Genomic DNA, 16336 nt, shown 5'->3' with positions numbered 1-16336 from the left:
TGCTCATAAATCTGTCTGACCTGAGCCTTTCCTGTCTGTAATGGGGTGTATTCTTTTTCATAGCTCTCCTAAAAGACAGATATGGAGCTATGAAAGATAGATGGGGACTATAAAGGTTAATGTCATCTCTATCACAGGAAGGAGCACCTTGTAATAGTTGTGTTTCTGTGATTGACCTTTGAAGGTGACGAAGGTCATGGTACTAATCCAACACTAACCAATATTTCAGCACCGTCTATGAGACAAAATTAAGCCAACTCAGCGATATAAAGCTGAATTGCCATCTTTTGTCTGGAATTTATGCCTGGAGTGTTAAAAACACATGCATAGCCTTATACATAGAAGTCTGGAGAAAGCATGCATATTCGCTTTCAGTTACGAATATGGGATATTTCAGGCAGGTCTTCTCATACTGTGTGTAACAGTCAGAACACATCGATAGGGTCTGAAACTGAACTCACCCTGCCATAGTCTCTCGCAATGACCTGAGACAACAGGGTGATCATTACAGCCACACAAAATATTGTGTTTACACGCAAAATCCTGGGTTAGGAACGCATCATCCCCGGGAACTGAATATCAGCCAGGACAAGGGTGTGCAGCCTGTCCCCGCATTTCCCCGCACCCCTGCCAGGACAAGGGTGTGCAGCCTGTCCCCGCATTTCCCCACACCCCTGCCAGGACAAGGGTGTGCAGCCAGTCCCCGCATTTCCCCGCACCCCTGCCACCGCTTATCCTGCGCAGTGCAGGTGTGGAAGCCCCAGAAGCCGGACAGCTAGCGTCCCGCCGCAGCGTTGGCTCCAGAGCCTCAGACAGGGGCTCCCTGCTCAGGGCTAGCACCGCCCCTTCCCTTCCGCCCCCGCATTAAACGACGGATTTGCACACATCTTTCCCTGCAGCAACAATGAACAGCACGGGAATTCCCTGGTGCCCACTTCAGTCTGACCAGGGACTTTACTTTTGAGGGAAGATTTCCCATTGTTTCGGAGCGAGCCTCATTTCAGCTTGTCACGGAGACGCTTTGATCATAATCAGCATGATAGCTCAAGAATGAAAGGTCCTTTTGGCTGGCTGGAACACCAGCCAACCACACAGAACTGAAGATAGACAGTGTAATCTGTACACCTTTTTTGTAGACTGATTTTTAATTTATTATGAAGTATATTAGAGCATGAACTGTTTGATGCAGTGGATGCATTTGGGGACTTAGAACATTTAAAATGAGTTAAACAAAGTTTTATGAAATTCCTGTGCAAAGTTAACAATAGGCTTCTTTTCCTGAAAGACAGTCAGATTTATGTTAGAGCTTCAGTAATTTTAGTAATTATTTGTGAGCTGAAACACAGTAAAAAGGAAGCACTGCATTTTGACTGGTGCTGGATTGCTGCATTCAATGTTGTTACATGTGCATTCAGATTACAAGGCAAAGCAATCGCTGGGTAAAACCTGTTCTGCTCAATGTTTGTTTTTCCTCTGCACGCGGACAGCGAATCAGCAACCGGCTTTGGCCTCAGCTGGTTTGAGGAGGACGAATATGTCAGGCGGCCCCCGCCAGAGCAGGCATGGGCACCGACACGTGCAGTCATTAATACGGCAGTGACTCAGCCAAGGAGAAAGGTCAGACACTGGACACTCTCCCGAGCTCTGGCAGCCGGCCAAGTGGAAAGAGAAAACCAACCTTCCTCTCAGAAAAAAACCTGCCGCCCTCCTTTTTTTTGCCACTCTAAATTGATTGTGAAAGGGTGCCAGGATCTTTTTAACTACGCCACTTCAAAAAAGTGTGCATGTGTTGTGTGTGTGTGTGTGTGTGTGTGTGTGTGTGTGTGTGTGTGTGTGTGTGTGTGTGTGTGTGTGTGTGTGTGTGTGTGTGTGGTGGGGGGGAGGGGGGGGTTCTCCTCCATTGCCTATCCACTGAGGGTGCATCACAAATAGAAGTTCTTTACCCTGACTTGTCCAGTCAGGTCACGATATTCAAGATTCAGTCTTGATTGAGTTCACCGATTTACATTTCTGGCCCACTGTAGCCTTTTGTTCCTAAAAGGAGAAGCTGTGGATGCATGATCATTTCATAACTGAAGAACTGGGGGACTTGTCCCTACCCACGCGGTAATTTTATAACTATGTCTTTCTTGTCTCTGTTTACTACTGTGAAAGTCTTTTCAGGAGCCCCAGGTCGATCACCTCAGAGGCTGACCTGTGCCTCCTTGTTGAGCTGTTTGTACCGCTCCAAGTCTGCTGTGATTCTCTGTGGGATTGCTGACCCCTTCACTGCACTGCAGTGCATTTCTGTGTTTTACATGTGGATGATGGTTTTCTTTTTTTGTGTAATATTTTCTGTCATTTTTCTGGATGCCCTTTGCGCTTGACTTTTGGAGTCGCCTTGGATAAAAGCATCTACTGGATGTCAACATTGTAAATGTTGTTTTATACGTACTCCGTCTGCAAAAGATTGCACAGCTTAGATAAGATTGTGTATCTGAAGTCAGCAATATGAATGTTCTTAAATATACATTCTTAAATGTATCACTCTGGATAAGAGCCTCTGCTAAGCAGCAAAATGTAAACATAATACACTCCTCCCTGAGCTCTCCCACACTCCCTCCTCTCCTGTCCTCTCCTCTCTTCTCACGCTGGCCCTCAACTCTCCCCCTTTCACCTCCCTGTAATGTCGACCTGCTCTTTGTCCTTAAAGACTCCCCTTGTAAGGCTTTGGGTCATGTCCACAGATTCTGATCCATCCTGAAAGCGTGCATTGGCTCACTGTATTCTCTCGAGAATGTTGGCACGCCGTGAATGCACTTCTGTAAAGTCTTCCGATGCAATCAAGCTTCTACTCACAGAAAAGTCCTATAGGACTACAGATCCAAACAAATCCTCTATACTCCTATTGACAATTGTTGTGTCTTCAAGGATGCATTTTTAAAGGTCCTGATCACTGATAGGATTATTGATTAAATGGTTTGGGGATTTGTTGGGGGAGTTTCTATTTGCCGTCGCATTTCTTTTACACTTTTCATAGCACTGTGCATGCAACACATAGCATGTGTGTCTATGCCCATTTCAGAACATAGCTAGGACTATGACTGAAAACCTGGTACCAGCAGAAGTTGCTCTTTATTTGTTCTTGTAAACTTGAATATTGATAGAGTCTATAAAAATATATGGCCCTTCAAGTACTTTTTGTAGATATAATAGTATCATACACACATACAATAAATTACCACTAATTAACTTTGATTGCAATGCAATAGTTTACTTACTGCTAATCAAAAATGAATTAATTCTCTTTGATTAAAACACACAAATCAATATCTCAGTGTCCAGTTATGTCCTAGCCACATTTAGATGGCTACTGTAACCATATTAGAAAATATAAAATCCTCATAGTACCTACTGATTCAGGTATTGTATCAGTTTTAAAAAGATTTGTTGAAGGAAAATATTCATATTTCCAAAGCAAATCTCTGAAAGCAGGAAATATGAGAAGTGGGAGTGTCCAGACAGAAAGCCTGAAAACAGCTCCAATAAAACCTGGCCTCCTGTCGCTGAAGACTAACTGTCTTCAGAGATAGGAGCTCTTTTAACAAAGAAATATCCTCAGCAGTAGCAATAAGCAGGAAGTGTTGCACTCTGGATTTTTATCCAATCAGAGTAGAAGACAGAGATGCACTGAAATGCAAATATTTCATGCATAGGTCTTCCTGAAGCAGCTTTAAGCTTATCTCAAACACTTATTTTCAAATACGTGTATCCTGGTTTCCCTGGGGTCTTTTTCAGGATAGGGGTGCTTTCACATGTCCCTAAATGTACCCCTCTTCAGATACAGATTCCTCCCAGGAAGGAAGGAACATTGCAGATTATATTATTTCTCACAGATATTGTACATTCCTGCAAATTAAGCTTATGATTACTCCCCAAAGAAATTCACATTGAAGAAGAACTGAGAGATTAATTTGTACTGTATTACACATGCAAAATGAAAACAGTATTTTTCTAGAGTGGAATCCTGGAGCATTTGGTTGAGGTTTTTTATGCAAGTAGGCAGGAGAATGAACATGAAAAGGGAAATTAGCAGCATATTTTTGGGACAGAAACAATGTAGAGTGTCAAGAATCATATGGCCGGCACTTTGAGAGTTATTTCTCTCTCGTGCTGGAAAATGGATTGTAATGATAAAGATCAACTTTTCAACCACTCTGCCACATATTTCCATCCTTACGATGTTATTTTCTTTACACATGTTACCATAAGGCAAGGCTTTCGGTAACCTCAGCGGTATTTGTAACACCTGGTGACAAAACACTACAATATTTGGTTTAGTCAAGCGTCTAAAAGATATCAGAAAGTAAAGAAGAAAAGTACCAAAAGGTTACGTACCAAAAGTTTAAATCAGAGGTTTAATCTCGACAAGTGGTTACTTGTTGGTCTTACTCAAACATCCTTACAGAAACCGTACAAATAGGAAGTGAACTCTGAGGATTATCTTGGTACATAACATTTTATCTTTTATGGGTTCACCTCAGCTAATCATAAATCAGTTCTCCCTGTTGCTTGCTATTGCAAGGCTACTGGCCTTGCTCTTTGTAGATGTTAGTGATCAGGATTACTATGCGTGTATCAGCAATATTGAGCCCCTCGGGTTTAATGTCTGTCAGTGTGTCTGTCACAGCCGAACCTTCTCTTCTCTCCTTCGCCATTAAATGGCAGAAAGTCTGAATTAACCTGTTCCTTCTCACCCTCAGTCTTTATTGCATGTAGATGTATGAATTTTTATATATTTTTTGTTACACCTATTTGCATTTTTTTCTGCCCCAGTTATTATCAACAGCCTCAGTTGCAGTCATTCAGCTAACTTGATTGGTCTCTGGTGCCAGTGGAAGGAAGGTTCAACACTGCTGAACAGAGACAGAAAAACTAATCCAACAGACATCAGACTAAGAGCAATGGATGGTAAAACGCAGCATGTAACATGTACCTGTGTCGCCATCATGTGGCCACCAATTAAACAACTCCGACTGTTGCAAAGATATGAGACGGTTCTACAGAAGGCAATAAATGTTACACGGCGGTATACTTCTACGTGCTGCTTATTATGTGATTCCTAACCCTGTGGAATGAAATAGAAGGAAAAATAGTTTTTGAAAATTCTAATGTCCTCTTATAACAAATAGGGAGTGAAATGTTTTTTTTCTTGGCTGTAGAATCATTAACAATGTTTGGTTGTGTGTAACTCAAAAAAGGTATATAATGAATGACATTTTTATCAGCGTTTCTCTATGTGTTAGTGGTAGAGGATGTCCTAGTTTAACAGATTTGCTGCACCAGTGTAAACATGGAAATGTAAACACGATCAAAACCCACATACCTTCACCACTGACCCGAGAGCCCCTGTTATATTTTGAGAAATAATAACATTTGAGAAAAAAATAACGCTGTAGAATTTATTGATAATTGCCTGGAATGAACTTTAGCAATACTTAAAAATAAACAAATAAATAACTGCTGGTCATACAATTCAGTATGATGCAAGTTTCGATCTATCTTCAATTTTATTTTACATTTTTGACTTTGTCTATTGCTCAGACGAATTGTCTATCCTCGTATTTAAGCATTTATCTCATATACAGTGTTATCATGTATACCTGTTTGCTGTTTTGGTTGTTCAGTTCTTTTTATTATGCAACCTTACGCTTTAGTAAGACTACAGTCCTACATACAAAGATATTTAGCAAGTGAATGCAATTAAGGAATGTATGGACTTGTGTCAGGTTGTCTGATTAGTTCAATGTCACATACAGTTATAGTCAGACAGTATTTTAGGCAGATAAGATTACAGCTATATGGCGTAGTGCCCTCAATATTTATTCATAACCCCTGCTTAAACAGCAACCAAAAAGTGGATATGACAAAGAAAGTGCACATATTTCATCATTTTTGGGTTTAAAAATGAAAAAGGTTCAATGCAGTCTGTAAAGTCTGTTGTCTAATCATCATGATATCATTTTTTTTCTCTCTTTCAGGACGTGCATCTCTCTCTCTCTCTCTCTCTCTCTCTCTCCCTCCCTCCCTCCTGTGTATATACATATATAGGCAAACTAATAATTTACTTACATGTGTTCTTTTTTTGACGTCATGTGATATTTCCTCAGTGAACATGGCGCAAAACGATACCACACATATCAAGATTAACAAAATAAATGGAATGTTTATTTGAAACAGAAGCCTTTGATACACATACAGTTACTTGCTATAAAATTTTCAAGATTACATAAATAAAAACCTCATAAGGCTCTTCAGTACAAAAGGCTACATTGACGTTTTTACTCTTTTTATAGTTTTATAGTTTTTGTTTTGTGACATTAATTATAATACCTTTGGAAGATAAATTAGATATTTAGTGTTGCAACTGAAAATGCAATAAATGTGGAAGGAATACATTTTGGTTAAATGTGGGATGACAGGTGATATTCAGCAAAAATGTAGGGACAACTTGTTAGCTTACTTGACAACAATAACCTCACACTTTACACAGCGAGCTAAACAGCTTTTTTCCCCTGCTCAAGCGTATACAGGACAAAGATTACCTTGATGTCGTGTTCTCATCAAGGTGTCATATCCGGTCACCCCGAGTCAGTTAGGCCTATATGTAGCTTATTATTAGTGTCTGTAAAGGATCTATGGACATAATGTCAAAACAGAACACGAAGAAACAGTATTTACACTTAACCATATGCGCCCTTCACTTTCTGCGTACTGCCCTGTGTGCGTTGTTCAGATCTACCTGTCACCTCCTTATGAGGTGGGAGCGTGATGCTGTTTTAACCAGACAGTAACAAGGAATGGCGGGCACCTCAAATCTCTTACAAGGTCGTTTTGCTGCGGGACAATCTTTGCGCAAAACGTCGACGGATTCTTTCCGGAGGCATAGGATCCTGTGGCGTCGAAGCGGAGGCCGCATTCGTCGCTGACTGCCGACTCGCCGTTGTGCGGCTCCAGTCTGCCCTCCCGGAACGGGACGGTGGGCTGCAGTCCGAAAGCCGCCTTTGCGGCGTGCGCCACGTCGACAGGTAGCACAACGTAGGCGCTCTGCAGCCGTTCGCCCGAACCATGCTTTGTTTGCGTGTGCCAGCAGTGCTCTCCAAGTTCGCCTGCAGAACAATGTGGAACAGACCAAGGCTTAAGTCATATCAGTTTTTCTGACACTTCACAGGCATTATTAACATTGCAAATAATAATAATAAAATATCTGAGTCACTAATACCGTTGCATTATTGGAGGTTGAAAGCCTAAACTAATCTGATGATATTAAAACTGTCTTGTAATCATTTTTTTTCTGGTGTCAGCATTTTAGTTTAACCACATAATTAAATCTTAACATATGATAGTAACATAAAACTGTGCGTTATAGAGACACGTTCCACATATATTATCCCTCATTTTCATGTTATTAAGCCTTCAGGTTGGACAGTTTGGTTGTTGCCCTTTTGTAACCAACTGCAATTCGCAACATATAATGCAAAATGGAGAAAAGTGTATATAACGTGATTGAAATTTTGCTGCCTCCATCTCATTTCATGTCTCTCACATTACAATAACAACTGAAATCAAGGGTACAGCCCCAATCAGATTTCTGTAAATGTATTAAATCCTAAATTGATTATTAAAGGTAGTAATTATTAAAGTACCCACCTGCGGCTGAAGTGTGGAACCGCACCGTTCGTGCATCTCCTCGGCCCAACATCTGTTTATAGGTCTGCGCAGTGCAGCTAAGCACACACTGAGATGGTGCATCCATCTCTCTGGACTTCTCTGTCAGAGAGTCTTTCTTCTGGTGTTCTCTTCCACTGCCCAGGTCCAGCGCAGACAACAGCAGCGCTGACACAACTCCAAAGCAAAGCCCAACAGAGCAAGAACGCGCCATCGTGACCCAGTACAATGTCAGACGAATCAATGCCGAAGTTCAAATCAGGTAATACCGGAGGACTCCCAAGGAGTTTGTTTGCCTCTGTAGGTGTGTGTGTCCTATCTGTTGTTTGATCTCACAAGGTTGCATGATGGAAATGTCCCAAATCCATTTTTGCACCTCAGCAAATACAAAAAAAGGGTGCAACGAGAAAGCGTGTATACCGCTGTTTGTTTGCCCTGGCGTGCCTCTCTGAAGTGCGCAATGAGCTGTGATATTTCAGCCATGAGCCTCAGGGGCAGGCAAACTTCTGAGGCAATCTGCCCAGCAGCAGAAATCAAAAGGCTGCCCTTTTCCCCCACCTGTCACTCAACTCAGACACATTCAAAGTCAACCCAAGTCACATTCCGAGGTCTGGCAGGGCATGAAAAAATGGATAGAAAATCATTTAACTATGGAAGAGACCATAAGAACTTGATATGATTTTAAATAATGTCAAATTCTTTTTTGTCCTCAGACATGCAAGGTTTTTTTTGTCCTCATGAATTCAAGGCCGCTTTTGAAATGAACAGCATCCTCATTATTGCAACTTAATAGTAAGTAAATCTTATGGTTTTCATACATCATAACAAAGATATAGTTACTGTTTGTCATTTCCTTGTTATACTCTGTAACAACTATGTCTGAAATTATTCATATTTAAGGCTTTCATATTAATTTTCTTTTCATCTTTTCTTTTTATCTTCGATGTTTATAATAATCAGACAAAGCAAAGAATATAAATAATGATACAAAATGAAAATATGTTTATTTTTTGAGATATAAGACATGTGACATTTACATAAAGGTATGTTAATTATACATACATAGATGATTGTTACTGAAGCTGTGATTTTTATGCATTATAATGTATTTCAAAGAGTAATATGCAGAAGTATGTTCAAGAAAATAGTATACTTTCAGGTAAACAGCAGTTAGTAACTGTTCTAGAAAATTAGGTTTACAACAGTAATGAAACATTTGGAACACAAATATTTTAGAGTTAGAACAGATCCAACATGCAGGATCAGGAAATGTGCACTGGGTTTATGTGAATAATGAACTATAAAAGGCTTAAAAAAAAAAATAACACAATGAATCTGCACCTGCAATCTGAATGAACTTTGATAGATTTACATTACAAATAGCATGCATACAAATGTGATATTTTATATTATTATGCTATGATGATATTTATGATTATTAATTTTAAATCCCTTAAGGGGACTTACACTTAAGGGGATTTAAGCTGACATGCCCTTTATTATATGTATAATTACAGAAGGCTATGAAGGATGTTCCCGCTAAGTACACTATGTCTCTGCTTGTTCTTAATCAACACCAAAACATGAAAAGCAACACAGCAAAATGAAAGCTTGGTCAGACTCTGATGAGTAAAAATATACCATTTGCTTGTACATATTTGTGTATGCTAGGCAAAAAACAGGTTTAAAAAATCATTACAGTTGTTTACAGCTAATGGGCTAAATTGCTAAGGTGGAATGATCAGCAAAATCATACTTTAAATCACAGTGCAGCATAACTTGCAGCTTGGGCCCATGTCAATGGCCTGGAAACAGACAGCTTTATCAGCAAAGAAGGTCTATGAGGTGTCCAATGGAGTATTTGACAAAGATCAGACTGAATGGGGAAAACAGCAGCTTGTGATGTAAGCTTGGCTATAAACATATCAACCCTCTGCTTACATATACTATAAACTGTGTGTGGTTTTCAGGATCAGCTGGTGGGCTGTTGTTCAGTTCTGCACAGGCTGGTGGTCGGGTCCTGGTTTGCAGCTGCATCCACGGGCCAGGTGCACGGAGGAGATGACCAGCGTGTTGAACTCGTCCATGTAGATGAACGGCACCAGCTCCTGGGAGGTCGGCTGACAGCACTGGACGTAGAGAAAGTGGAGTGCGGAAGATGTTAGAGAGGTGCACTGGTCCAAAAACAAAACACCCCACCTCATAGTGGTAATGGAAATCTAGCCAAACCTTAAACCTGTTACACTGTTACATTGTTAACACAATAGAAAGGCCTTTGACTGGGATTCTCCCACCAACAAAAAGCATGGTGGGGCAGAACACCTGTGAGTAATACATCCTTAAAATATGCATCCCCTCAGGTTCTAGACTCTCAGTCTCTGTGGATCACAATATCTGCTGGTGTTCAGCTCAACCTTTTAATTCAAGTCATTAGATTAATACATAAAAAATATTACATGGGTGGATAACAATGTGCTAATATGTATTTTCATTACTAAATATCAAGGGTCTGGATAAACATAAACGTCTACACATAACTTAGACCAGTTTAATTAACTGAAATAGAATCTGGCAGATTTTATAGCTCTTACTGGCTGCAGTGGAGTGCAGCATACGTTATAGCCCTCTAGGTCCCTGACACCTACATTTTACAGCAGGGATGGGTAGAACCATTCTTAACATCTGTTTCACCTCCTAGTCATTAGAGTTTAATGGAAGGCCATTGCATTGCTAGTGTGGCATCATATACATTACAGTTCTGTGACAAACCTTTCCATCTAAGAGATATGGCAAAACAATACCTGCAGGTATTCCAAAACCAACAAAAAGTATAATGTGATCACAAATCTTAGGAACAAGACTGTTAACCTGAACAAAAAGTATTGGCTTTGCTTCCAGCCACCACCTTACTTGCTTACTATTCCTATGAAGGGTAGCCTCAATAACTTATACACTTTCATGCCCAGACAAAAAACCCTGTGGAGTCTTCAAGTTAAACTGTTAAAGAAATGTAAAGGGGAGAGGCCTGAAGCCACAGCTGGAGAAAACAATGACCCTGATGGTGTAGGATGTTGAGATGGAGGACAAGGAGGCTGAGATGGAACTGGTAATATGACATTGTGGGAGACACAACTGACTTGTCCCACAAAGATCCTCTTTGCCACCTGAGGGACATTCTGAGAAGGCTCTAGGAACACAATTGGGGCTAGTCTAAGGTATGATGGTTATGTCATTAAGTTATGTACAAGTACAAACTTTTGTGAAAGAGCTGGCTGAAACTGCATTATTCTACAATGGTACTAAGAAACAAATATGCTGCTTGTATGGCAGGGTGGTATAGGTGGTATAGGGTGGTATATTTCACAATCTCTTTTCTATTGCTAACCTTAGCACTTACAGTGTCCTCTAAGGTACTTATGAATGTCAAACAGTGTTCACACAAGGGAGCTAATATAATAAGCGTGGCTGCTTCTGAGTCCCAATTTCAGAGTTTAATTTCTTGACAAAGATGATGCCTCAAACATAGGGCTTAAAGCAGTATTAGTGCATGGTAAATTGAAAATTGTTCCCATGGGAAACACAGCACTATGCCACTGAGTAAGAGGGTTTAGCCGTTTAGATATTAGGCACGTTATGGGAGTACCTATTAGGCAAATAAATTTCAGCCATAATCTGATCTGATCAAGCCTTGACATGGATGCTATGATCAGAACGCTATGATTTCACCCTGGTGTTCAGTCTTACAACCTTCTCTGCTGAGCCTTGCCCATGTAAGAAAAACCTTACTGCTGATTATTTTCACAAATTCTTGAGCTAGAGGGAGAGGAAGGAAATGTCAAGCCACACAAAAAGTTACACTTTCATATATTTTCAACTAAAAACTCCCTATTGCACTGCCATTTTGGCACGTGCTGAGCTTGTCCTTGATAACCTCATGAGCCTCTTATTAAAAAAAAAAAATCATAATAGTACTTTAAAAATTTCCATTCTACTACACCACTGATTTAAGGCTGTTGTTAACAATTAAAATATTTTCCTGATATTAATGTCGTGAATTTAAAAAATCCAAACTAAGAATAATAAATGAACATTGGTCAGAAGTTGAATCTCTTTAATTTATCTATAGCCGTCTGCTCCTCAAAAACTAACTTTTCGCTTCAGCAGGAAATATGTATGGAGGAAGCAATCAGGGTTTGAATAACACCAGTTAATCAAACACTTGAATAAAAGATATGATCCCTGCTGTACCCTGAGGAGAGGAGATAACAGGTAAGGTCACCAGTCAGTCTCAGGTGCTTTTTCACTCAAACCGGAGAAGAGAGTCCGCGCTTTAACAAGTGGCGTGCTGTACCTCTGACGAGGTGCCTGGCTCGGGGGGGCTGTGTGTTCGGTACCTCGGGACTGTCAGGTCCAGGTTGGGGGTGCAGACTGTGCACTGAGTGTAGGTGAAGGTTTCTGGGTATATGACCCAGCTCTCCCAGCCCAGATCTGGTGGAAAGAGAACAGGGGTGAATCTGAAGAGAACAGATCACAGCAGCAGGTACTATAAGAGAAATCAGAATGGGGTGTGGTGTTTACAGTAAACATAATTTGGGTTGCTATGAACATGAGTTGGCTAACTGGGATAAAGGGTGTGTGAATTTACGAAATTACGAAAGAGCACAGTGAAAAAAAAAATGTTTATATAAAAAAGCACACCGGGAACATAGCAACATCACCAGAAAGGATGCCTTTGAAATATGGCTTTTATCATTAATAGACATAATTCAACAATTGGCAGCTACCATGTTTACCCATGATCTTTTTTTACAGATCCATTGCATATATGGGCAAACAACTCTGTTTTATGGCAAACCTTTACACTTTACACAGCTTTAAAGATATTTTTTTTGAGATGGGCCATAAGGTCTCAAAGGATGGATACATATTCTTGAGTGATTTAATGAGCTGTTTGTATTTTAAGCTGCTTTTCACAGTGTGCTTTGCAAGTGTTTCCCAGTGTTTGCTGGGAGGAGCTCTTGTCCCAGATGGATATCACCATACAATAACACACCACATTTTGCAGGCATTACCACTGATTCAAAGCCTGAGAGAAACGTAAGTTTAGCTGTATTTGGTCTTTATATTGTACTTTGAGTGGTTCTTTACAATATGGGACTGAAGCAAAATGTTAACCTGTTATGAAGATCTGTGAAACCAGCTGATAGCAGTGCAGGCCAGTGTTGTTACCAATGTCTTGGTTCTCAGGCAACTCCGGTGTGGAGGTTCTGTTGTGTTGGAGGTTCTGTTTTGTTGGAGGTTCTGAAATGGGCAGCACACAAACTTCACAAAGTTAACACCAGAATTGATAGAACATTTCCTTTACTTTAACACCAGATTTTTCATTCATGGTCTGTGGCTGATTTGTATCTCATGGGATGACCTCACCAGTGGCATCATGTGACTTCACCGAGCTTTGTGAAGCAGCTTCAAAAGCGGCCTTCCACTGAGCCCTAAGCTTGGGCAGTCCAGCGCTGGAAACTTGAGGCTCCTGATCTAGGTTTAGGGCCTTCAACAGCTTCTGTTTGATGGCCTGCAGTGACTCCCCCTGGCATCTACAGACAAGATCAAGAGTGGTAAATCTCTGTTGTCCGGTAATGCACACACACATACGTATGCTATACAGTGTAACATAGTGTCAATCAAGTTCTACAACAACTTTCTGTAAATGGTTGAATAAATCGTTTCCTGATTTTAAATAAGCATGTGAGCAGACCATATTTAATCAAAGAAATAGAGAGGGATTGGTTTGCCATTTTGAAAAATTATATGCTATCCATTGATGGAGAAAAATATGCCTTGATTTGAAAAGTCAGATCAATGACAACAGCTAGTTAGATCTTTAAGTCAGCATAGAGTGGCATGCCAAACCTGTATGCTGGTGTCTTTGGGGGGCATTCAGTCCAACTGCCACCTCTGCCACTACTGTCCTACTGTCATTTTGTCCTTCACTTTGACTAATGAAGCAAGTTTTACATTTTTTGTATTTCTACATACAATTTTATGTTGATATTATTAACTATCCTGATGTGTCGGAGTCAATGCAATCCTTGGTTCGTCTGATCACACCACAGTAAATTAAGTATTTAATACTCTATAGTGGTAAGATTGAATTTTCTCCTTCCTTACTCAGTGGAAATTATGTCAGAACCTCATGCTGAATTATATCGGAAATATTTTCCAGTCTGAAATTGGAAGGACATAAAACTTTATCTGGAACAACCTAAAACTGTTGCTACCTCACTAAAGACAAAGCATTAAACATCTGACATGTAGACATAACACTATTATGCTAGAAGCTTCTATTTTGCATTCAAGTTTAAAATGACACAGCAGAATCTAAAATACACTTTGGTGTGAAACAATGCCTCAGTGAGTTCACATCCATGTAAATCATATCCTGTGCCTGTCTTCAAAAGTCTAAAAGACAAACTGCACTCTGGCTCTGTGGTGTAATGGTGTGGGTTGAGAAAGCCAGGCTCAGTGAAAGATGTTGATGCTTCTGCCATTGAAGAACAGCATGTTATAACATGTCATTAAATTCACTGCAGCTGCCAGAGAAGCTCCTGAAAGAAACACATTCTTGGTGTAGCCATTGTAACTTTCAGGCTTTGGTATTCATCGGTCAACAAAGATCTCACACAGGAAGATGTCTGTCAGATATAATTCCCAACTGTGTACAATGAGATACAATTTCAGTAAAACTTAGAACACATGGACTCTCTCTATATGGGATATAGGCTGCATAAGCGTGTTTGACAATTCTGCATATAGCTCCAGGAATGGTTCCATGTAGGATGACTGCACAGCTGCAAAATAATGAAAACTCACTTCGTTATCAAATGCATATATTCAAATGGAGGAAGGTTAAAATCTCAGATTTTGCAGCTCTATCCACATAGTGAAATAGCAGGTCCCTTGGGCATATGGTTACCTGTTCCATCATTTTGAATACAGATGGATGAAAAAATAAATGATAGCAAAGTCCAGTAACTATTCCTAGACCATGAATCTCCCCCATTTTAGATCATTCTTAAATTATTGAGATTTTATAAAAATTGCTTTCCATTCTGGAATTTGTTTGTCCAGATTATCACTTCCATCTTCTAGCCAGAAACTAATGTGTCCCTGTGATGCATTTAAAGCTGTTTCTATATACTGCGTCATTAGAATCTCATATAAATCAGAGTTTACATGACCGCATTTACATTCATGATCGTATTTACTAGGTACATTCTAGGTGTCTAAATCAGACATGCAGTTTGTTGAAGAAAATGAAAAAAGATCAACCTCAGTCTTGTGATGAAATTTTAAATAGTAAAATGTAATACCAGACTTAAGCAGCTGATGAGGCACCCTAATAAGAAGACCATGGAGCATACAAAACAATGGTTTGCATACACACACAGAAAGTGGAGCCACAAAGCATTTATTAATTAAAATCTCAAGATAAAGATTGATCTCTATGGTTTTCTGCCATGTTCCTTTTCCATAGTTTTGGCATGCTATGTTTTTTCATTCCTTCTACATCCTTTGACTGCAAGCAGTTCAAACACTAGATATTTACATGTCCATTGTGTTTATTTTAGTAAGTGTTACACCAGCACTGTATCAGCCCCCCCAAGATATGCTGTATTTATATAGTTTAATCTACAGACTGCTTTAATGTAAACTCACACTAATTGTTAATTTGTGACAGGGTTAGCAAAAGCCTACTACCAAACCATTTGTAATTCACTCTCAGTTTTCACTCACACTCCTGTCAGCCCATAATGTTGTTCAGAGGTCCTATCCACAGGGTTAATACACAGTAGGAAGTGTGAATCTCACCTGTTCGCCTTGACAACCGGCATGTCTGAGATGGAAGTGCCTGTTCCTGTTGGCTTCCCCTGGGAGGGATGGAGAACGAAGGCCTCTCCCAGAGGGAAGCCAAAGAGCAGAGCCATCACGCACAGCACAAACAACATTGTGGTCCAGCAGGTGGTCTGTCAGATACACTTCAGTCAACCGAGCAAAGATGCCTCCCCAGGCTCAACTTGATCAAAAACAGCACCGGCTCAGCCTAACTGAAAGAAGAGGAGACTCGATCTGTGCACCACTGATGCCCTGAAAGTCAAGAGACTTGTAAGTTCAAGGGTTGCAAACCGGGAGACAGAACATTAGTGTTTTTCATAGTAGTCTGGGAATCTGGGTTTTATCTACTCATGCACCAGGTTGGCCTTGGAATATTTTACATTGTTTTCGTGTCCCATGAGCGTGAGACAGTAAGCGGGAGAGAGAGAAAGGGATAAGTAGAGAAAGAACGAGCACTGTTTTTCTGAGCATATGGGGAGGACAGCCACATACTTTGTACAGCAGCCTGCCAGCCAGATTGATAAGCTGTTCCTCACTGACAGGTGTGCTGTGGGCAAACACACAAATGACCAAAACACTTTCTACTAAAGAAAGCTGCTAGAGTCGGAGGAGAACTGAGACTAGCGCATCGACTCATCTGACTGTAACATTGTACATTTGGACCAATCAGAGGCTAGAGCACTAATTCATCTGACTCATCATCGATTATAACAAACATTCTTAATATAGTAATATC

The 16336-nt window shown here is 40.3% G+C and overlaps 1 protein-coding gene across 1 annotated transcript; it reads right to left on the bottom strand.

The window, feature by feature from the left end:
• Positions 1 to 9698: 9698 nt before the first annotated feature.
• gsdf (gonadal somatic cell derived factor) lies at positions 9699 to 15713 on the bottom strand. Its single transcript, XM_036528742.1, has 5 exons — positions 15577 to 15713; positions 13135 to 13301; positions 12883 to 13008; positions 12059 to 12195; positions 9699 to 9836 (listed from the first exon to the last, which is right to left on the bottom strand). Exons 1-5 carry the CDS (start codon positions 15711 to 15713, stop codon positions 9699 to 9701), a joined length of 705 nt encoding a protein of 234 aa, XP_036384635.1.
• Positions 15714 to 16336: the final 623 nt, after the last annotated feature.

This window comes from Megalops cyprinoides, chromosome 5, assembly GCF_013368585.1.
Source record: "Megalops cyprinoides isolate fMegCyp1 chromosome 5, fMegCyp1.pri, whole genome shotgun sequence".
Taxonomy (NCBI): domain Eukaryota; kingdom Metazoa; phylum Chordata; class Actinopteri; order Elopiformes; family Megalopidae; genus Megalops; species Megalops cyprinoides.
This window is presented reverse-complemented; position numbering and strand designations above follow the sequence as displayed.